The sequence below is a fragment of the Dipodomys merriami genome, unplaced genomic scaffold, assembly GCF_024711535.1.
Source record: "Dipodomys merriami isolate MVZ:Mamm:240054 unplaced genomic scaffold, mDipMer1.0.p SCAF_10, whole genome shotgun sequence".
NCBI classification, from domain to species: Eukaryota; Metazoa; Chordata; class Mammalia; order Rodentia; family Heteromyidae; genus Dipodomys; species Dipodomys merriami.
Genome location: NW_027202271.1, coordinates 21663953 through 21685727, shown reverse-complemented (window position 1 = coordinate 21685727; position 21775 = coordinate 21663953). Strand labels below are relative to the sequence as shown.

At 48.0% G+C, this 21775-nt stretch overlaps 2 protein-coding genes across 5 annotated transcripts in view; one reads left to right on the top strand and one right to left on the bottom strand.

The window, feature by feature from the left end:
* Positions 1 to 4655, bottom strand: part of Mars1 (methionyl-tRNA synthetase 1) — a 22883-nt gene extending 18228 nt beyond the window's left edge. For both annotated transcript variants that reach the window (XM_069987366.1, XM_069987374.1), the window contains exons 1-7: positions 4516 to 4655; positions 3626 to 3716; positions 3396 to 3474; positions 3183 to 3317; positions 2495 to 2570; positions 2074 to 2246; positions 1795 to 1901 (exon numbers count right to left, since the gene is read on the bottom strand). In XM_069987366.1, coding sequence (XP_069843467.1) covers positions 1795 to 1901; positions 2074 to 2246; positions 2495 to 2570; positions 3183 to 3317; positions 3396 to 3474; positions 3626 to 3716; positions 4516 to 4624 — 770 coding nt within the window. In that variant the 5' untranslated portion in view covers positions 4625 to 4655. The remainder of the gene's footprint in view (positions 1 to 1794; positions 1902 to 2073; positions 2247 to 2494; positions 2571 to 3182; positions 3318 to 3395; positions 3475 to 3625; positions 3717 to 4515) is intronic.
* Positions 3919 to 21775, top strand: Arhgap9 (Rho GTPase activating protein 9). Of its 3 annotated transcripts, XM_069987387.1 has the most exons (19): positions 3919 to 4123; positions 12424 to 12491; positions 12797 to 13130; positions 13581 to 13792; positions 14745 to 14969; positions 15149 to 15268; positions 15493 to 15597; positions 15789 to 15850; positions 15990 to 16083; positions 16268 to 16363; positions 16504 to 16602; positions 16884 to 17025; positions 17147 to 17254; positions 17789 to 17887; positions 18063 to 18140; positions 18491 to 18544; positions 18768 to 18902; positions 20606 to 20711; positions 21243 to 21775. In XM_069987387.1, exons 1-19 carry the CDS (start codon positions 4114 to 4116, stop codon positions 21412 to 21414), a joined length of 2319 nt encoding a protein of 772 aa, XP_069843488.1. In that variant the 5' UTR covers positions 3919 to 4113; the 3' UTR covers positions 21415 to 21775. The 3 variants fall into 3 exon arrangements, with proteins under 3 accessions (XP_069843488.1, XP_069843508.1, XP_069843497.1); XM_069987407.1 differs by lacking the exons at positions 3919 to 4123; positions 12424 to 12491; positions 13581 to 13792 and having other exon boundaries at positions 13075 to 13130; XM_069987396.1 differs by lacking the exons at positions 3919 to 4123; positions 12424 to 12491; positions 12797 to 13130; positions 13581 to 13792 and adding an exon at positions 14561 to 14654.

Here is a 21775-nt window from a genome sequence, read left to right as displayed (position 1 = left end):
TGGTAAGAGCAGTAGCCTTGAGCAAAAAAGCTAAGAGACAACACCCACACCCAGTTCAAGCCCCACAACTGACAAAAAACAAAAACAAAAAAAAAGTTATGCAATGAATTAGACATTTATGAAAGAATAGGATAATGGAAATTCCTAAATGACAAAGCACCCGGTTGTCTCACATTCTATAAAGAACTACAGGATGCAGGCAATCCAGAAAGAAGAAACAACAAGCACAAAAACTTGAGAGGTATGATTTCAGGCCTGCTTCCCTCTCAAAATTCATTTTGGCTAGGGGTTTAACTCAATGTCTACAATGTCTACCATGCCTAAGACCCTGAGTTTGATTCCTGGCACTGTAAAAAAAGAACCAAAACCCATTTGTGTCTTGACTGACTAGCCTCCAATGACTGGCCTTTTATCAATTCAATATAAAAACCAAACTCTCTGGGCTGGGAAGGTGGCTCAGTGGTAGAGTGCTTGCCTTGCATGCATGAGGCCTTGAGTTTGATTCCTCAGCACCACATAAGCAGAAAAAGCAGGAAGTGGTGCTATGGTTCAAGTGGTAGAGTGCTAGCCTTGAGCTGAAGAGCTGAGGAGAGAGCCCAGGCCCAGAGTTCAGGCCCCATGACCGATAAAACAAACAAACAAACAAAAAAACCTCTCTTACCTCCCAAGAATCCTGTTCTTTTCCTTCATAGGTCTTATCACTGTGCCAAACACTAGGGGCTAAGCCCTATTCTCCTAGCTCCTTGGGAAGCTAAGATTTGAGGATCAAGGTTTGAAGCTTGCCTGGGCAAGAAAAGTCTATAAGACTCTTATCTCCAATAAACTACCAAAACACCAGAAGTGGAGCTGTGGCTCAAGTGGTAGAGTAATAGCTTTGAGTGAAAAAACTAAGGGTTGGTGTTAAGGTCCTAAGTTCAAGCCCCAGTACCAGCATAAAAAATAAGTTAATTACAATCAGACAAACGGCTCATATCCATAATCCTAGCTACCCAGGAGGCTGAGATCAGAGATTAAGAGTCAATGCCAGCCTGGGCAGACAAATCTGAGACTCTCATCTCCAATTAACCAACAAAAAAATCAGAAGTAGAGGTGTGGCTTAAGTGGTAGCCTTAAGTGAAAAAACTAAACCAAAGCCGGGCGCTGGTGGCTCATGCCTGTAATCCTAGCTACTCAGGAGGCTAAGATCTGAGGATCGCGGTTCAAAGCCAGCCCGGGCAGGAGAAACCCTGAGACTCCTATCTCCAAGAAACCACCAGAAAACCGGAAGTGGCGCTGTAGCTCAAGTGGTAGAGCGCTCGCCTTGAGCTGAAGAGCTGAGGGACAGCGCCCAAGCCCAGAGTTCAAGCCCCACGACCGACAAAAAAAAAAAGAAAAGAAAAAACTAAACCAGAGTGTAAGGCCCTCAGGTTAAGCCCTAGTACCCTGAACAACAACAACAAAAAGTAATCATACAGGGCTGGGAAGGTGGCTCAGTGGTAGAGGGCTTGCCTTGCATGCATGAGGCCCTGGGCTCGATTCCCCAGCACCACATAAGCAAAAAGAAAAAAAGCCGAAGTGGTGCTGTGGCTCAAGTGGTAGAGCGCTAGCCTTGAGCTGAAGAGCTGAGGGACAGCACCCAGGCCCAGAGTTCAGGCCTCATGACCGGACCCAAAAAAAAAAAAAGTAATCATACATATTTGTGTGACAGCTCTGTAAGTACTTGTCCATTCCACTGGAGTCAAAAGTTTCATAGTACAGAGAGCCTGCTTCGTTTCCACTAATGAAACCAAGCCTCACTCCTTGAAGCATACTTACACTGGATTCTGCTGGGGCCGAAGGGAGGGCAAGCTTCCCAGGCCTTTCTCCCACGCAGTCACAGCCATAGCAATCTCTTCCTCAGATAGGGTAGCCAGCTCTTCCTCCTATGAAGAGTGGGTGGAATCCCTTATCAGATGAGGAGGGCCTACAGAATAAAGACACTCTCTCCTTGCTCTTCAATAACTAAAAAGTTAGTGACCTTGCTCAATGTCTGCCTCCTAGTCCCTTCTACTTCAAGCTCAAGGTTCTGTAAGGCCACCCTGCCCTGTTCCATACCTCAGGCTCATTGCTGACCACCTTCCCCTCAGATGGGTGGGCCTGGGGCTGCTTCTGGAGGTAGGATCGAAGAGCCAGGACACCCTGCTGTTTCAGCACAGTCTCTACAGCTCGCTGACATGGCTCCTGGGTACTCAGTGTCTGGAACCAGCTGCGCAAGGCGCCTAGCTCCTCTGTGACATGGGAAAACATGAGAATTAACAAGCATTAAGGACCTGGATTGAGAAGACAGGAGTAGCCCTCCTCACCCACTTTGGAGGTTTCTGCAGTTGCTTTCCCCAATTTCCATAGTCTCCTTCAAGGCTGTCCTGTCAAACTGCACCTTGAAGAGGGGCCTCAATATTCTATTGACTGCTTTATAATTACTACACTGAGCTCAAGAAGTTGGAGCTGGGTATAAAGTGATATGCACAGTTCTCACCAGGGAGGTAGGTTGGGTCTTGCAGCAATGGGTATAGTGCTCCCCACAAAACAATATCAGCTAGAGATTCTGTCTCCTGGTTGCAGGAAAAAAAAGAAAGGTAGAGAAGAGGGACTCAGATCTTTCCCAGTGCTAATATCTACTGTTTACCAAGTACTCAAGTGTCAAATACTGGGTTAAGCAATTTGTTTGTTTTTATTTTTTGCCAGTCCTGGGGCTTGAACTCAGGTCCTGGGCACTGTCCCTGAGGTTCTTTTGCTCAAGGGTAGCTCTCTACCACTTGAGCCACAGCACCACTTCCAGCTTTTTCTGTGTATATGGTACTGAGAAATCAAACCCAGGGCTTTATGCATGCTAGGCAAGCACTCTACCACTAAGCCACATTCCCAGCCCCTTCTTTATTTTTTGCTGATACTAAAGCTTGCACTCAAGGCTTTGTGCTCTTGTTTTTTTTTTCACACACAACTACACTCTACCACTTGAGTCATGCCTTTACTTCTGTTTTTTTTGCTGGTTAACTAGAGATAATAGTCTCTCAGATTTGTCTTGCCTGGGCTGGTTTTCAACCTCAATTCTCAGATCTCAGCCTCCTGAGTAGCTAAAATATTAGATGTGGGCTTTCTGTGCCTAGCCCTCTTAATCATTATACCATAAGCCTTCCCTATAACCCATTTCAAGATCAACTTACCCCAGCCAGGAATGGACAGTTTTGATGACTCAAACTTTGGTCAATGTGAGTCAGGGCTTTCCGAAGTGGGCCAAGAATATCTTCCCCCTTCTTTCCTTGGACCACTAAATAGTACAGGGCAGCAGACAAAGCTGGCTAAAACGCAGGGGACACAAGTCAGGATGGCCATGCAGAAGAAGAGCCTGCCTTAAATTCCTGATGCTTTAGTCCTACCTGTAGCTCTGTTGCCTCCCATTCCAGCCACTGATTGGTAAGATCATCTTGCTCCCAGCCAGATAACAGAAAGAAATATCTGCCCAAGGAGAAAATAGAAGTTAAAACTAGAGATGTTCACTTGTCTATCCCATCTCTCCCCTCTGGTTGTAAATAAGGTAAAGAGTTGCAAAGGACAATGAAGCCTCTTCTGATCTGGCTACCTCCCCACACCAAAGACCAATACTGACCGGCAGATTGCAGTAGTAGAGAAGAGGTAGTTGCCACTATCCAGCTGCAAAACAGGGACCTTAGGCCTGGTCAGGAACGGGACCACACACTCTGATAAAGGGGGAAAAAGAATGAAGAATAGGGAAATGAAGGGGGGAAAAATTGTCCACTTAGACCAACTTCACATTGTTCCAGAGAAAATGAAGAAAGATGGGCGGTCTTAACCCAGAGGTTCCCGGATAGGACCACTGAAAGGGGGTGGGACCAGTATATACTGAAGAGGCTAGCAGGTGTTCAGCTGAGACTGCCAGCTGGAAACAACAGATGGGAATTGCGGAGGGAAGAGATAGTAGCATTTGAGATAGTGCTGCAACTCAAGAAGTGGGACAACTGGAAGTAACCAGGATATATCGGAAATGATCGATCTGAAATCAGTGAGAGAACAAAATTAAGAAAGCTGCTTGGACTAACAAGAGAACCTTTTAAAAGCACCCAAACTTGGCTGGAAATGAAAAGAGGTAAACTGGAAACACTGTGTGTGTGCAACGTAAGAGTTTTAAGAGGGGAAGGGCAGATGTCCTAAAATGATAAAGGAGTGGCTGAAATGAAGGAGGTAGCTCTATAGCTGTGGCGGAATGTTGGAAAAGAAAGCGGGTTGGAGCCTGGACGACGAAAAGAGGGAAGGCTAGAAATAAGGGAAGATGACAGCAAGGGTAAGTAGAGGAAGCAACTGGTAAAGAGACAGGGAGGAAAGAGGGGATGGAGAGGCCAGGGATAAGGAGTAAAAAAGATCGAGGGGGGGTTATAAAGGCCAAAGCTGGGGTTTGGCCAAGACAACTGCGGAGTGATCGCGGGGCGTGCTTCCGTCCCGCCTCCCTCATCTCCCGCCCACCAGCACTAGCTCGTATACCTTCCGGGCCTACAGTGCTGATGAGCAACTCTATTCTTCCCCGGACCCTCCCGGCTGCTGCCAGCACCGGCAGGCTCCCAGGGGTGCCCTCGCTCACAAACAGTCTCATTTCGCCGTGAATCCCACGCTGATGCAACCGGAACCGGCCTCCCGCCTCTGGGTTGAACAGCTAGCGCGAGGCACCCTGGGAGATGGAGTTTCGTAGTATGCTGATGCCCATGCTCCGCGACCATGGGAAACTAAGTGTCCCATCATGCAATACGAGGCATCCGGAAAATCCTACCATAGAGGCGTGGAGGCTGGGGATGCGGTGCTAGCGCGACGCTTAGGGATGTCTAGTCTTAGGGCGTGGTGTGCTTTTGAGGTCTAACTGCTAGACGGCGTGCTGCATTTCTTTTATCTTCTTTGGCTGCTAGACTCGGGATTCTGAATCGGCCTCTTCTACTGAAGTTGCTGGGATGACAGAGGCTACTCACAGTTACCGGAATCTTGATTTAAGTTCTTAGGGATCAGAGTTTTTTGGAGACGGGAATTCAGAACCAACTTATTTTAGTGACCAAATGGAAATTAGTGTATTCTACCAACTAAAAAGAATGTGGCAAATTAAAATAGTTATTTAACCCCAGCCTGCAGCTTTACATACAGCTAGACAATCCTATCAAAGGGAGAAGAGGGTATCTGTAAGGAAAAGGTCAAGTTGAGGGGAAGAAAGATAAGTTTCGTAATAATCATGATTGTTCAAGGAAGCACATATTCCTAATTGAGAAAGGGACTTTTTCATTCATCTCTGAATCCCTTTAAGATGTAATCCTAGCTACTTAAGAGGCTGAGATCTGAGGGTCACCGTTCAAACCCAGCCAGGCAGGAAAAAAAGTCCTGGTGAATCTTATCTCCAATTGACTATCAGAAAACTGGAAGTAGAGCTGTGGCTTAAAGTGATAAAGCATTGGCCTTGAGTGAAAAACCTCAGATTCAGGCTGAAAACGTGGCTCAGTGGTAGAGTGCTTCCTAGCATGCATAAAGCCCTGGGTTTGATTCCTCAGTACCACATGAACAGAAAAAGCTGGAAGTAGCACTATGTCTCAGTGGTAGAATGCTACTCTTGAGCAGAAGAAGCTCAGGGATGGTGCTCAGGCCCTGAGTTCTGTTGGGTTCACCCTGGGAAGGTGAGGCAAGTTAGCACAAGGTTTACATATGAATGAATGAACCTGTGATCTAATCCTTGTCTTGTAATTGTGGATTAATGTCAGCATTGATCAGCCCTTCAAGTGGAGGAAAAAGCTGGGCCTTTTCCCTGCTGTACCACGTTCAGCATTTGATTTCCATGGGCACCACCATTTATGTGTAAAATTTGAAATGGTTGTCACCTCTCTGGGAAGAGCGTGAAACCTCTGAGACGCCAGCTGTTGTTGGAGATTCAGCACCCAAGCATGAGTCAGGAGAGAAGCTGACTGGACTGGCTAGAGATGAGGACCACTGGACTCTCTTGCAAAGGGGTTGCTCCCCATTCCCCCCAGAAACATTTGAACAATGGGGACATTATTGGTTGCCTGTTTGGGAGATGTTCTTTTCTTCTATTTATAAGTGACTTTAAACTTTCCCTTGGCTCTTAAGAAATTTGTTCTAGATTTAGCTATTTATTGTTGGATGCCTGTATGCTGAAACAGTGCTTACTGTTCTCTTCACTTATATGGATCTGTGAGAATGGTTGTATGTTTTGCATATTTTGTGGTTGTTGAGATGGTCTTTGCTATACAAAAATGAAAATGTTGGTGTTAGAATTTGGAGTATTACTGGAGGGTAGGAGGGGGTGGGATTTTGGAAGTGCAAGATAGGAAAAAACATAAGACAAGAAAGTTAATGCCGGGCGCTGGTGGCTCACGCCTGTAATCCTAGTTACTCAGGAGGCTGAGATCTGAGGATCGTGGTTCAAAGCCAGCCCGGGCAGGAGAGACCATGAGACTCTTATCTCCAATAAACCATGAGAAAACCGGAAGTGGCACTGTAGCTCAAGTGGTAGAGCGCTCGCCTTGAGCTGAAGAGCTGAGGGATAGTGCCCAGGCCCAGAGTTCAAGCCCCATGACCTACCAAAGAAAAAAAGAAAGTTAAATTGCATCCCAAAGGCAGAGAAAACAGTCGGGGGTCACTTTTCATGGACTCTACACCTTTCAATGGAATTTCAAGGGATAAGGTCACACGGATGGCTGATGTGATGAGAGAGGAATATTCTCTTGGCCCTTCTTCTTCTCCTCTGATTTACCAAACTTTAGTCTCATTGTCTGAGGTATGGGAAGGACCAAATTACCTGACAGCTTTGTTTTTTGTTTTTGTTTTTGCTTTTGTTTGTTGGTTGTGTGGCCTAAACTCTGGGGCTGGGCACTGCCCCTCAGCTCTTCAGTTCAAGGCTAGCGCTCTATCACTTGAGCCACAGACTCACTTTTGGCTTTTTTCGGTTTATGTAGTGCTGAGGAATCAAATTCAGGGCTTCATGCATGCAAGGCAAGCACTCTGCCACTGAGCCACCTTCCCCAACCCCTGTTTTATTTTTTTATTGGTTGTAATATCCTGAAATCCTGGAAAATTCTATGGAATCATTCTGTATATAGGGCACAGATAAAGACATTGTCCAAAGTTTTATTTATTTATTACCCTTATGTGAATGTTTTGCTGTAATTACAGTGAATACTAAAAGTATTGCAGACACAAATTAATAATGCATTGATCATGTTTGCTTGTTCTGGCTATTCTAAGAATTAGCAAGTGTTAGAAAAACAGGAAAAGGGGCTGGGAAGGTGGCTAAGTGGTAAGAGTACTTGCCTCACATGCATGAGGCACTAGATTCAATTCCTCAGCACTATATAAACAGAAAAAGCTGGGTGGCGCTGTAGCTCAAGTGGTAGCGTGCTAGCTTTGAGCTGAAGAGCTGGGAGACAGGGCCCAGGCCCAGAGTTCAGTCCCCACAACCAACCAAAACAAAAAGAAAAGATGCCGGTCGGTCGCTGGTGTCTCAAGCCTGTAATCCTAGCTACTCAGGAGGCTGAGATCTGAGGATCGCGGTTCAAAGCCAGCCTGGGCAGGAGAGACCCTGAGACTCCTATCTCCAATAAACCACCAGAAAACTGGAAGTGGTCCTGTAGCTCAAGTGGTAGAGCGCTCGCCTTGAGCTGAAGAGCTGAGGGACAGCGCCAGGCCCAGAGTTCAAGCCCCATGACCGACCAAAAAAAAAAAGAAAGAAAGAAAAGGAAAATCAGGAAAACATTTATGTTGTGACAGTGAACACTTTCATGCCGAAACCTAGTTAAATGGTGAACAAAACTATTTGGTAGGTAAAAGTGATAGATTCGGTCACAAAATACCAAAGAATCATAAACTGTGGCTCATAAAGAGATTTTCTGGTCCTGTTGGGAATCAATTGTGAATATTATTCTTTGCTCTTTGGAGTGCTTGGTCAGTGTCCTGTGGTAGGGTTAGTGTTAGTAGGTGCTTCTTTGGGTGTTGGGGGAAGAGTACAGTTTACAACTGCTTTGGTCTGGGTAGAAAATAGGTTTAAGTAGGGAAGGGGAGGGGAGAAGATGTGGCCAGGTGAGGGAGGGTGTGGCCACACTGGATGCGGATGTGACCTCAGGGCCTGGGACCTTCCCCTGGTCTGATGGGGGTGTGGGGGGGGGGGGAGGCCCAGGATGTGACCTCTGGGTGTGCTAGTTACCTAGGTGACACAGGCAGGGACTTAGTCAAGAGGAGGAAGGAGCCTGCCTGGCCTTCCTAGGGTGAACCTTACAAGTTCAAGCCCCAGGACTGGCAAAAAAATAAAAATAAAAAATCGCTGAAATAGCACCCAAGCCCTGAGTTCAAGCTCCATGACTACCTGCCCCCCCACACAAAAAAAGTGGTGGTTGTTAACACAAAAGAAACAGTTAAGAGGCATGCAGGTGGCTCATACTTTTGCATTCCTAGCTACTCATGAGGTTGAGATCTGAGGATCTCAGTTTGAAGCCAGCCCCAGCAAGAAAGTCTGTTAGACTCTTATCTCCAGTTAACCACCCAAAAATGAAGTAGAGCTGTGGCTCAAAGTAGTAGAGCACTAACCTTGAGCAAAAGACCTCAGGGAGAACACCTAGTTCGAGCCCCACAACCTCCCCCCCCATCCTCCTCCCCATACACACAAAGAAACAGTTTTTTTTTTTGTTTTTTTTGCTGGTCATGGGGCCTGAACTCTGGGTCTGGGCGCTGTCCCTCACTCTACTACTGGAGCCACAGCGCCACTTCCGGCTTTTTCTGTTTATGTGGTGCTGAGGAATCGAACCCAGGGCCTCATGCTTGCAAGGCATGCACTCTACCGCTGAGCTACCTTCCCAGCCCACAAAGAAACAGTTTTAAGGTAGGTTTTCTCATTTCACCAAGGAGGGAACCAAGAAGCCCTGAGAAGTTACACTGTGTTAGGAATCACATACAAGGCATTGAAGATGCCAACAGATACTGGCTTCTACATTAGAGTACTCATAGACTTCCTGGAAGTCAGAAAATCAAATCATCTTTTAAGTTTGATGGCAGATATGAAAAGTGTCACAAAAGCTCTACGTTGCTGGACACTGGTGGTTCACACCTACTCAGGAGGCTGAGCTAGGAGGATCACAGTTCAAAGTCAGCCCTGGGAAAGAAAGTCTGTGAGACTCTTATCTAATAAACCACCAGAAAATGGGAAGTGGCACTGTGGCTCAAGTGGTAGAGCACTAGCCTTGAGTTCAAGCTCCATGACCAACAACAACAAAAAAAGCTCTAAGTTAAGACCCTTCTCAGGGCTAAGAGAACTTCCTATGCAAATGACCTTTTCAGCTGAGATCTAGGTGAGGGAGAGAATGGAGAAGGGAAGTATTTCAGACAGAGAGAATAACATGTGCAGAGGGTCAGAGATTTCTGTGCCCCTTAGGAATGAGAGGAATTAATATAAAGTTTCTGGTGGAGGCTGTGAAAGGGCTAGGAAGGAAAGAAAAGTCTCTGTAAATTACATTGTAAAATTTGGGCTTTACTCTTAGGGCAGTAAGAAGCCTTTGGAAAGTTTAAATCAGTGGAGTGGCAGGGCACATTTGTATTTAGATCACTGTGAGGAGTCTATCAAGGAGGCACATGCCTATAATTCCAGCACTTGGGAGGCTTCAGCAAGAGGACTGAGGAAAGTCAGGCTAGTTAGTGAGACTTGTCTCAGAAGAAAAAAAGAAGTCACTGTGACAAAAGGACTCATTAGGAGGGTAAATCATCCACACTAAGCCAGATGCCAGGGGCTCACACCTATAATTCTACCTTCTCAGGAGGCTGAGATATGAGAATCACAATTTGAAGCCAGCCCCAGGTAAAAATGTCCTTGAGACTCTTTTTTTTTTTGGTGGGTTGTGAGGCTCCAACTCTGGGCTTGGGCGCTAGCCTGGTGCTCTTCAGCTCAAGGCAAGCACTCCAACACTTGAGCACAGCACCACTTTCCGGTTTTCTAGTGCTTTTTAATTGGAGATAAGAATCTCACGGCCTTTCCTGCCCAGGCTGGCTTTGAACTGTGATCTTCAGGTCTCAGCCTCCTTAGTAGCTAGGATTACAGGCAAGAGCCACCAGCACCTGGCCCTTGAGACTCTTATTAACTACTAAAAACTAGAAGTGGTGCTGTGGCTCAAGTTGTAGAGCACTCACCTTAAGCAAAAAAGCTCAGAGACAGACCCTGCCAGGCACTGGTGGCTCATGCCTTTAATCTTAGCTTCTCAGGAGACTGAGATCTGAGCACTGCAGTTCAAAGCCAGCCCAGGCAGGAAAGTCTGTGAGATTCTATATCCAATTAACTACCAGAAAACCAGAAAATCAGAAGTGGAGCTATGGCTTAAAGTAGTAGAGAGCTAGCCTTGAGCAAAAATACTCAGGGACAGCATCCAGGCCCCTACAACAGCCAAAAAATAAATAAATAAAGTAAGAGACTGTGTTTGAAAAATTACTAAAAGCAGCCAAGACCAATGTCTCAAGTCTGTAATCTTAGTTATTTGGGAAGCAGGGATTAGAGGATCAAGGTTTGAGGCCAATCTGTGCACAAAAGCTCATGAGACTTCATTTCAACTAATGGCTTAGCACAGTAGTGGGCATCTATTACTTAGCTATGATGAAGCACAATGGCTAGGTGCTATGAGTCACCTTGTCACCCAAAGTGACAAAGGAAAGCACAAGTGGGAAGATCACAAACCTAGTCTGGCCCAGGCATAAAACAAAACCCTATCTTGAAAATAACCAATGCAAGAAGGAACGGAGACGTGGCTCAAATGGTAAGGCACCTGCCTAGCAAGTAGAAGGCCATGAACTCAAACCCCTATACCACCACCACCAAAAAAAAAAAAGTGAATGGGAATGAGGCAATGAGGAGAAGCTAAAGTGCAGAGTGCTAGCTCCAGAAAAGGCACAAGAAGATGAGTTTGAACACTTAAGTACTAGATGGGGCTGGGTACAATTCAGTGTAGAGCACTTGCCACAGATTCCATCTTCAGCACTGAATGAGATAAATAATAACCTTAAAAGCACTAAATGAATGAATGAATGAAGTTAATCATTTTGTTGAAGAGTTGCTGGGTGCTGGTGGTTCATACCTGTAATCCTATCTGCTCAAAAGTCTGAGATCTAAGGATCACAGTTTGAAGCCAGATATGGCAGAAAAGTCTGTTACACTCTTATCTCCAATTAACTAACAAAAAGCTGGAAGTGGAGCTGTAGCTCAAGTGGTAAAGCATCAATATTGAATGAAAAAAGCTAAGGGATAGCATCTAGGCCCTGAGTTCAAGCCCCAGCTCAGGTATGAAAAAAAAAAAGCTTGGTGCTGGTGGCTCATGCCTGTAACTCTAGCTACTCAGTAGGCTGAGATCTGAGGATTAAAGCTAGCCTCGGCAGGAAAATCCATGAGACTCTTATTTCCAATGAACTATCGGAAAACTGGAAGTGGCTCTGTGGCTCAAGTGGTAGAGCGCTAGCCTTGAGCTGAAGAGTTCAGGGATAGCACCCAGGCCCAGAGTTCAAGCCCCACGACCATCAAAAAAAGAAAAAGAAGTTGATGGGAGAGTTCTTCTTGTCATGATACTTAAGCAAGGTAAGCAGGTAGATCATAGAGATGGGAGCCCAGCATTGATTCCCCTAGTCCTCAGATCATATCAGGGGAGGGGAGTTGACTGTTGTCACCAGAGGGAAGGAGTACTCCCTCCCTCCACAAGAAATATCATGTCTCATGCTAGGAAGTGGAGGGAGAAGGGGAAAGAGGAGTGGTCAGGAGGTGTGGATGTTAAATTAGCAACACAAGGGAGGGTCGCTCCCACCATCTACCAGCGAGAAGATGACATAGGTCCCCTAACTGCCTGCAATAGTGTCAAGTACTACTTATGCAGAATATCTGATTCCATTGTAATTAGTGAGTTAGCTGTGTCATCAGTTAAGGTCTGTCTTTCCTTCACCTCCACAAATGTTCCTTCTTGTCTCACATCCCTAGTGCTCTTTGCACACAGTGGGTGCCCAATCAGTCCTTGTAAAGAGTGTGAACAACTGAAATTGTGAACACTCTAAAATTGTGTAGTCCCTCCAATATACTGATGTAAGAATGATCAAGGTTCTTAGCTCCCAAAAATGTGTCCTAAGTAGGGAGGAAAGTGATATATCAACTCTGAACCCCTCTGTACTTGTCACAGCCACTTTCTTCCTCTCTTTGGTCTTGTTTCTGTCTTTCTCTACATACAGGAAGTATGCAAACTTTAGGTTTGAGACAATCAGTAATGGAAATATTGATGCCTATGCAACTTTAATAAAGAGTCACAAACTTTCTGTCATTACTTCTTGTATCTTTTCCTATGTTCTTATGTTAGACTGACCTGATTCTTCCTCCTCATCTCCTTCTGTGTCCAGCTCAAGACACCCATCAGTACCCAGGACCAACTTCTTCTACCCCCAGATCTTCAAATGGGCTTCATCAGGTACTTGGAGGAAAATTACCAAGCTAGGCCATCTTCTCTGATTTCCTGCCTTGCTGGCCTTACAGCCCTACTGACCACATCCTCTCTCACCTTACTTGTATACTTCCTCACTAGACACTTTACCCAGGACTTCTCAGCCCCCCAAAGCGGCATTAACCTCTGCAAAGGGCTTCTGCCTCAACCTAGAGGCTCCATTCCTCTCCCTCCCGTCCCTACCCCTCACTGCTGCGCTAAACTATGACTCTCTTCCTGAAGGCAGCCAATCCTATTACTTCCTAGATCTCCAACACTCCTTTTCCCCACAGGTAACAGTGCTGACCACGATGCTATCAGGCCGGTGGTGGCCAAGTACCTGGGGAAGTCTAGGGCTTGGGTCCCAAAACTCACCTCAAGGATCTCAGCTCTGTGCCCTCTACGCCTTTAAGTATACTGGAGCAGATGGCCGGCAGGTGTCTCTAGCTGAAGGTGACAGGTTTCTACTGCTTCAAAAAACCAACTCAGACTGGTGGTTGGCAAGACGAGTAGGAGCCCCCACCACCTCCCGACCCATCTTTGTCCCTGCTGCCTACATGACAGAAGAAACCATTCCTTCCCAGAGCCCAACTATTGTTACTTCTAGCCAATCCCTCTGGACCACTGGTGAGTAAGCTGTCAGTCCTTCCCATCTTCTTCCTGTTTTCCTGGCTTTAGGGAGGGGATCCCCTTCACACCCCCTTTGCCTGCTTGAACTCTGGGCCTGGGTGCTATCTCCTTTTGCTCAAGGCTAGCACTCTATCACTTGAGCCACACACTACTTCCTGCTTTTTCTGTGATTAGTTGGATTGCCAGGGCTGGCTTCCAACCATGATCCTCAGATCTCAGCCTCCTGAGTAGCTAAGATTACAGGTTTGAGCTACCAGCACCTGGCTTGATCGGCCTACTCCTTCATCACAACCATGTAGTCTCCTTTCCCATTGCCTTCCCTCTTAGTCTCAATCCATCTAGTTAAAATGTCACTTTTCTATACCATTCCCCTATCTTCCCTCAAGGTTCAAGCCAAGATCATACCTCTAGTCACCTGCTCCTCCCACTTCATTTCTCTGTTTTTAGGGCCAAAGTTATTTCATGGCTCCCTAAAGGAGCTCCGCCCATCTCCAGTTCCCCAGGCTACATCTGTGCATCCTCCTCCCCTACCCACCAAAATCTATAGAAGTGTCAGTGTTGCCAGTTTGAGGCCTAGCCTCCTGCAGCCCCTCCAGGAAGAACCAAGTGAAAGAGCCCTCTCCCAGAAACACTTACTGACAGAGGCTGATGCCAACCTGGTGAGTCACAGCTCTCCTTCTGAGTATGGACAGTCAACAGACCTAACAGCTGGGCTTTGTTCTGGGTGGCAAATAGTACAGATAGCAGCCTTGCCCTCAAGAAGTGGGGTGTGTGTGTGTGTGTGTGTGTGTGTGTGTGTGTGTGTGTGTGTGTGTGTGTGTGTGTGTGTGTGTGTGTGTATGTGTGTGTAACATAATAGGACAACTTTCAGTGATTTATGCTGATAAGCACTACAAAGGAGAGTTAATGTGGGGGGGGGGGTGTTGGAGGGAATTGAACACAGAGGAGGAAGAGGGAGCCATAGCAAACTAAGAGATGAGAATCAAGTAGCAAAGTAGTAAGTAGCAAAGGCTCTGAGTGGACAGGGAACTTGACATAATCAAAGGGCTGAAAGAGACCAACAAGAGCCCTGCTTTTTCTTCCTTCCTCCAGAATCCTAGCCCAGGGCAGAATCTCTCCCCAACCCCCCATCCCCTGTCTAGCCAGCTGGGACACCAGCAAGTCCCCCTTAGGAAAAAAACACCATTGCAAGCCCCTCCCCTTTCTGCTTTCTTGCTAGTGGATGGAAAATGGCCTCTTCTCCCCTATAGTCCCTAGCAAGGGTCTTTTTACACCGTTCTGTTGTCTTTCACTCTGCAGGATGTGAGGGTGGGGCGCTCCGATCACTTGCCTCCCCCCTCAAAAAAAAAAAAAAGCCTGTTCCCCTTTCCTGTGGTAGTGGGGCGGGGTGCAGGAGGAGGGAAGTTGGCAACAGGAAGTGAGGAGAAAAGCAAAGACTGTGAGGGCAAGAATTTTTATAAAGCAACTGGGGTTCTGGGGTTCCTCCCCCTGTGCATGGGTCACCCTGTCCCAGAGCTGGTGGTAAGAAATGCTGGGGACTGGGCAGAGAAAGTGAGGAGGAGAAGGGCACAGGAAGGATAATCACCTCTGTCTGTTTTTCTTTCTTGGCAGGTGGAACACCAGCCCCTCATGTCAGAGAACCCAGTGTACTGTAATCTAGTGGACCTTCGCCGCTGTTCTAGGTCTCCACCCCCAGACCCTGCATGCCCCCCATTGCAGAGGCTGGACGCCTGGGAGCAGCACTTAGATCTCAACTCCGGACGTTGCTTTTACATAAATTCACTGACTGGCTGCAAGTCCTGGAAGCCCCCACGCCTGAGTCGCATCAGAGAAGAGGTGAGACCTTCTCTCCTGCTTGTCTCATTGTCTCCACAATGTCCTTTTTCCTACTAAGCTCCAAGGTAGTGTGCTTTTTCCCCGGGACTCACAGGAGGATCAGAAAAATTGGCAAATTGTGTGAAGGGTGAGAGCCTGTTGAGGGGAAGTCTGTATATAGTTGTGTATGCCTCCCCTAGACTCAGAACGCTGGCTCCATGGAGGGGACACACAGCTTGAATAGTGACAATGGTGTCCTGCAACCTGAGGTGAAGGGCTCAGGATCTACCACAGGGACCCTGGAATGGCTCCACCCACAGGTAAGACTCCCCTACTACCTTCCCAGTCACGCAGGAAAAACCCCCAAATTAGATGCCAGGAAACAGAAACAAAAAAGAAATGCATGATTTTCTCTTTTATATAAGATGTTCTTCCTTACCCACTACTCCCTCTGCCACTCACCCACATCAGTACTTCTCTTTGGGACCCCCCCCCCGAAATTGAAGGCTCTTCTACCAGTTTCTTCAATCTCTCACCTTTCCAGGATTCACTCTGCCTCAGCCAGCGCACCTCCCGGGTGGCTCTGTCAGGACCACTTCCAGCCTCACAGACCCCTCGAGCTCTCCCAGAGCTTCTGGACGACCCCCATGTGAGTCTCCCTTGTCAGCTGAATTGTAAAAATCCTTCCTGCCCCGCCCCAGCTCCCTGCTCCTCAAAGACATCTTCCTCTTTCTGGATATTCTTCTTATCCACCCCCCTCAATTCAGGGAGATCCTGTGGGAGGCTGTGGGCGACCCCAGGTGGGGTGGCTTGCTAACACCCACTCCCTCCCCTTCCCAGGAAGTAGAAAAGTCTGGCCTGCTCAATATGACCAAGATTGCTCAAGGGGGGCGCAAGCTCAGGTAAGGAAGACTCAAAATACACTAGGGATCTGGGCTATTGCATTCTGCAGGGTAAAGCAAGGTGCTGGGGAGTTCACTCAGTGTGTGATCCTTGAATGACCTTATCACAACCTTTACCTCTCCACCCTTGCCCCTGCAGGAAGAACTGGGGCCAGTCTTGGGTGGTGCTAGCAGGTAACAGCCTGATGTTCTACCGGGAGCCGCCGCCACCAACTGCGCCCTCTCCAGGCTGGGTGAGTGTGATCACGGACGCCCGGGGTGGAGGGTAGGGTCAGGCCCACCGAGTTGGCGATGGCTATGGTGATGGAAAGGAAGGGAAAGGAATGAGGAAGCCTCTCACCAACCGAAACTCGCCCATGACGGGGGAGCAATAAAACAACCAAACCCTGTGGCCTCAGTTTCTCCTCTAATTGCCAGGCACCAGCGGGAAGCCGACCCGAAAGTAGCGTGGACCTGCGCGGGGCGGCCCTGGCGCACGGGCGCCACCTCTCCAGTCGCCGCAACGTCCTGCACGTGAGTGCACGCCCGCGCCTCTCCAATCCCCACCCGACCACAGGGCGCTCACCCATCTTCCTCCCTGCTTTTGAGGCTCCTTCCTTCTGAATCAAGCCTTCCCCTCTCCTCCCCGCCTCACCCCACCCCCACCCCCATAGATCCGTACCGTCCCTGGCCACGAGTTCCTGCTGCAGTCGGACCAAGAGAGCGAGCTGCGTGCCTGGCACCGTGCGCTGCGGGCAGTCATCGAACGGCTGGTTAGATGGGTGGGAGAGGCTTGGATCTGCGGCCGGAGGGCGGGGTGGGGGGGGCCGGTGGACAGAGACCCAGCGAGTGGGGGTAGAACAATGGGAATCTGGGAAGCTGCGAGGTCTCCGTGTACAACTCTGGCCCTGGGTGGGGCTTGTGATAGGAGATCCCGACCGCAGTTTGGGGTCCAGCAGGGAGTGTGCAGCTTGCTTGCTTTCCTCTACCAACTTCTCAACTTCTAACACAGCTTTCCCGCCCCCTCCCCGCCCCCGGCTCCATCCGCGTCTAGGATCGAGAGAATCCCTTGGAGCTGCGTCTGTCCGGCTCCGGTCCCGCAGAGCTGGCGCAGCTGAGTGCCGGGGAGGATGAAGAAGAGGAGTCGGAGCCGGTGACCAAGCCACTGCTGCGGCTCAGCGGCCGCAGGAGCTCCAGTACGGAGCCGCCGGGGGAGGGCGGGGCGGGAGGGGGTGGGAGGGGGGGCGGTGCAGTGCTCTGACAGGCTGGTGCTGCTGCTGGTGCTCGCTTACTTTCCTGGCCTCCTCCTGCACACAGGTCGGTGTCCTGAAGGCACAGAGCAGAACCGTGTGCGGAACAAGCTCAAGCGGCTCATCGCCAAGAGACCTCCCTTGCAAAGCCTTCAGGAGCGGGGTCTTCTCCGAGGTGAGGTGGTCCAGGGCTGCCTTAGGCTCTGCTATTTATTTATTTATTTGTTGTTGGTTGTGGGTCTTGAACTCTGGGCCTGGGTACTGTCCCTGAGCTTCTCTTGCTCAAGGCTAGCACTCTACCACTTGAGCCACAGCACCACTTCTGGCTTTTTCTGTTTATGTGGCCCTGAGGATTCCAACCAAGGCCTCATGCATGAGAGGCAAGCACTCTACCACTCAGCCACTTTCCTAGCCCAGCTCTGCTCTTTATAATGTTTTGGCAAGCTCTCTTTTCATTTCTGATCTAAGCATTAGTCCATCTCCCTGATGAGGTTCAAAGCAGAGCTTTCTAGAGGTAGATCACAATCTTATGAGACTCTTGTTCTCCCTACTACTGATTGCTTGGGTTGGGGGCAAGGGAAATGCTTTCTTGCGGTCCCCTGCCCCATAGCTGGAGTGCCAGTCTCACTTGGAGGTGACCGGCCTATACTGAGAAGAGCTTCTTTAGTGAGGTGGCACTGGGCCTCACACACCTCTGTTACCTCCCCAGACCAGGTATTTGGCTGCCAGTTGGAATCATTGTGTCAACGGGAAGGGGACACCGTGCCCAGCTTTGTGAGGCTCTGCATTGCTGCGGTGGATAAAAGAGGTCATTTTTCCTAAAGTCTCTAGAATCTCCCACTTCCAATAAACCAAGGCCCAGAATTCTCACCTCCCTGGTCCCTGTCTTCCCATGGTCTCTTTCTTTCTTGGATCTCTCACTAGCCCTTGTTCTACATGCTTCAGAACAGGAGCCCTTATCTACCCCCTGCCTTATTGCTTAGGTCTAGATGTAGATGGAATTTACCGGGTAAGCGGGAACTTGGCTGTGGTCCAGAAACTTCGTTTCCTGGTGGACAGAGGTAAGAAGGTGTGTGGGCGAGCAGTGGTGCTGAGAGCTTCATACCACCTCAGGATTATATGGGGTGGGGGTTGAACTCAGGGCCTCAGTTGGTGAGGTGACACTCTAACCCTTAAGCCATACTTTCATTTCTAGCTTTTTGCTGGTTAGTTGGAAATATGAGTCTCATGAACTTTTCTGCCCAGGCTGGCTTTGAACTGTGATCCTCAGATCTCAGCCTCCTGAGTAGCTAGGTTTACAGGTGTGAGTCATGCTGCATAATTAAAGTGGTTGTGAGAGAAGGCGTTGGGACAGTGTTTCTGCCTAGAACTCCTTGTTTTAGCTCCTGATCTTTTCTTATTCATGTTGCAGAGCGGGCAGTCACCTCTGATGGGAGGTATATGTTCCCAGAACATCCAGGACAAGGTACTTACAAGGCCCTTCTGACCCCTAAAATCTCTCCATAGTCCTGTCCTTGGACTCCATGATTTTCCTCATGTCCCACTCCTGAGAAGGTTGTCCCCATCCCTATATTTGCTGTTTTGTCCCCCTTTGGACAGAACCCACAGTCATTCCAGACTCTACTCAGTCTGTAGGTCTTTGCAGCCCTTCATGAGCTCTGAACCCACTGAACTTCTTTTCCCTCCAGAAAGTCGATTAGACTTAGACAATGCTGAATGGGATGACATTCATGTGGTCACTGGAGCCCTGAAGCTCTTTCTCCGGGAACTGCCTCAACCTCTGGTGCCACCCTTGCTGCTACCCCATTTCCGTGCTGCCCTCGGTAAGATTTGAGAGTTTGAGATATGGGGAAAATGTGAGTGGTAAGGAATAAAGCAGAGGTTCACTTCCATCCTGATCCAACTGCTAGAAAATAATTCATTTACCAACTTCAGTTTTTTATATTTGACTATTTTAAGAATATTTACGGGGTTAGGTTAAAAAGAATTCTGAGGGCTGGGAAGGTGGCTCAGTGGTAGAGGACTTGCTTAGCATGCATGAAGCCCTAGGTTCGATTCCTTAGTACCATATAAATAGAAAAAGCCAGAAGTGGTGCTGTGGCTCAAGTGGTAGAGTGCTAGCCTCGAAAAAGAGAAGCTCAGGGACAGTGCCCAGGCCCCTGAGTTCAAGCCCCAGGACTGGCAAATAAATAAATTAATTAATTAATAGAATTCTGAAGGTGTAGTTGGGCTTCATGAAAAAGAACGCTGGGATTAGGGTATCTCTCAGTAGTAAGAACATGCTTACATGCTCTGGGCACGCTGGGTTCAGTCTCCAGCACTGACAAAAAGATGAGGGAAGGGGAAAGAGTTAAAGTATGATGGTGTGTGCCTGTAATCCAAGCTATTTAGGAGTAGAAGGCAGGAAGATTGAGGGTTTGAAGCTAACCTGAATAAAGGTAGCAGTGAGATCATGTCTCAAAAACAAAATAATGGGCAGCTGCAGGTGGCTCACACCTGTAATCCTAGCTATTCATAAGGCTGAGATCTCAGGATCATGGTTTCAAGCCAGACCAGGCAGGAAAGTCCATGAGACTCGTGTCTCCAATTAACCACCAAAAAAGCCAGAAGTGTGGAACTGTGGCTTAAGTGGTAGAACACTAGCTTTGAGCACAAAAGCTAAGGGGCAGTGCCAAGACTCTGTGTTCAAGCCTCAGGACACAAACACACACACACACACACACACACAAAATGGGTTTGGCTTTGGCATAGTGGCACATGCTTGTAATCCTAGCACTGGGGAGGATGAAGCAGGAATATTTCACATGCCAGGCTAGCCTCAGCTACATAGTGAAACCCTGTATCAAAAACTGACAAAAAGCTGGACACTGGTGGCTCACGCTTGTTATCCTAGCTACTCAGAAATCTGAGATCAGAGGATTGCGGTTCAAAGCCAGCTGTGCAGGAAAGTCTGTCAGACTCCAGTTAACCACTAGAAACCCAGAAGTGGCACTGTGGTTCAAGTGGTAGAGCACTAGCCTTGAGCTGAAATGCTGAGGGACAGCACCCAGGCCCAAAGTTCAAGCCTCATGATTGACAAAAACAAAAACAAACAAAAAACCCTGACAAAAATAAAATAAGGGCTGTAATGTGGCTCAGTGGTAGAGTGCTTGCCTAGAATGCATGAAGCCCTGCGTTAGATTCCTCAGTACCACATATACAAAAAAAAACCCAAAAAAACAAAAAACAAAAACAAACCAGAAGTGATGCTGTGGCTGAAGTGGTAGACTATAAACTTAAGTACAAAGAGGCTCAGGGACAGAGCCAGGCCCTGAATTCAAGCCCCAGGACTGGGAAAAAAAAAAAAAGTGGTAAAGGAATACTAGTATGTACATGGTCATGGGTTCAATCCACATCACTAAAAGAGAAAAGCTGTTTTAGATAAATGATGTCTTTGACCCCTTGAACATGGGTAGAGTAGCAGCCATGTCCTGGCACCTTCCCTAGTGTTAACGCTCATGCCCTTCCCATCCTTCTTTATCTCTAGCACTCTCGGAATCAAAGCAGCGCCTTTCTCAAATACAAGAATTGATAGACACAATGCCAAAGCCTAACCGTGATACTCTGCGGTACCTCTTGGAGCATTTATGCAGGTCAGGAAGACTGAATCTTTGTTCATGCTGGGGAGACAGGAGTGGGGCCTACAGTAGGGACTCTGTTCAGTTGGAATGGAGGTTGGGTAGCACCTGGATTTAGTGGGCAGGAGACATATGTCAAACCCTTTGGAGAGCTCAGCATCAAATGAGACCAGGGATGTGTGAAGGGGATGCTTTTATCTACCATGGGAACAGTAGTAATGGCTTGATAGGTTGAACTGGCCATGGCAGTGACTTCTGATGGGGGATGGCCACTTAAATCAAAGCTTCCCAAGGTGTGAGCTGAAAGAACTCTAGGGGGCATTTCTCCTGCAGCTGAGAAAGAAGCAGGCTGTTGTATTCCAAGTTGTGGCTTCAGGAGTTGTGAAGGAGTCTCTGCTGGTCCATCTCTGTTCCCCTTGAGGCTCTTTAGCTGCCTCATGAAAGAATCCACAATGAGCTTTTCCCTGCTCAAATCTTTTAGGATTGGATTGGTTTGAAGTAAAGAGCTGCTCTCTAATTTCTCCTTTCTTTGGCCTTTGCCCCCAGGGTGATAGCACATTCAGATAAGAACCGCATGACCCCCCACAACCTGGGAATTGTGTTTGGACCAACCCTGTTTCGACCAGAGCAAGAGACATCTGACCTAGCAGCCCATGCACTCTACCCTGGGCAGCTGGTCCAGCTGTTGCTCACTGACTTCACCAGCCTCTTCCCCTGACTTGGGCAAGGAAGAAGAAACCATTGCCAGTGATCTGTTGGCTAGCCGTTGGGGTGTGTGTGTGTGTGTGTGTGTGTGTGTGTGTGTGTGTGTGTGTGTGTGTGTGTGTGTGTGTGTGTGTGTGTGTGTGTGTGTGTGTGTGTGTGTGTGTGTGTGTGTGTGTGTGTGCGTGTGTGTGTGTGTGTAGTGTTGTTTTGAGGACATTGCTAAACAGTCTCCCAAAGGACCCTCTTCAACTTTCTGAGTCTGACTCGATTTGGGTTGAATTGGATAAGGGAGCACTCTGAAGAGGAAATAGAATGACCCCTACTTTTCTTCTTGGTCCTTCCCCAATATATCACATAAAAACAGCAGTCCTTTA

Excerpts from the sequence above, each read along its gene's own strand:
- Arhgap9 (XM_069987387.1), top strand. Across the intron at positions 15,598-15,788 it reads AGCTTCTGGACGACCCCCAT|GAAGTAGAAAAGTCTGGCCT; the intron begins GTGAGTCTCCCT and ends TCCCCTTCCCAG. Across the intron at positions 16,603-16,883 it reads GGGCAGTCATCGAACGGCTG|GATCGAGAGAATCCCTTGGA; the intron begins GTTAGATGGGTG and ends ATCCGCGTCTAG.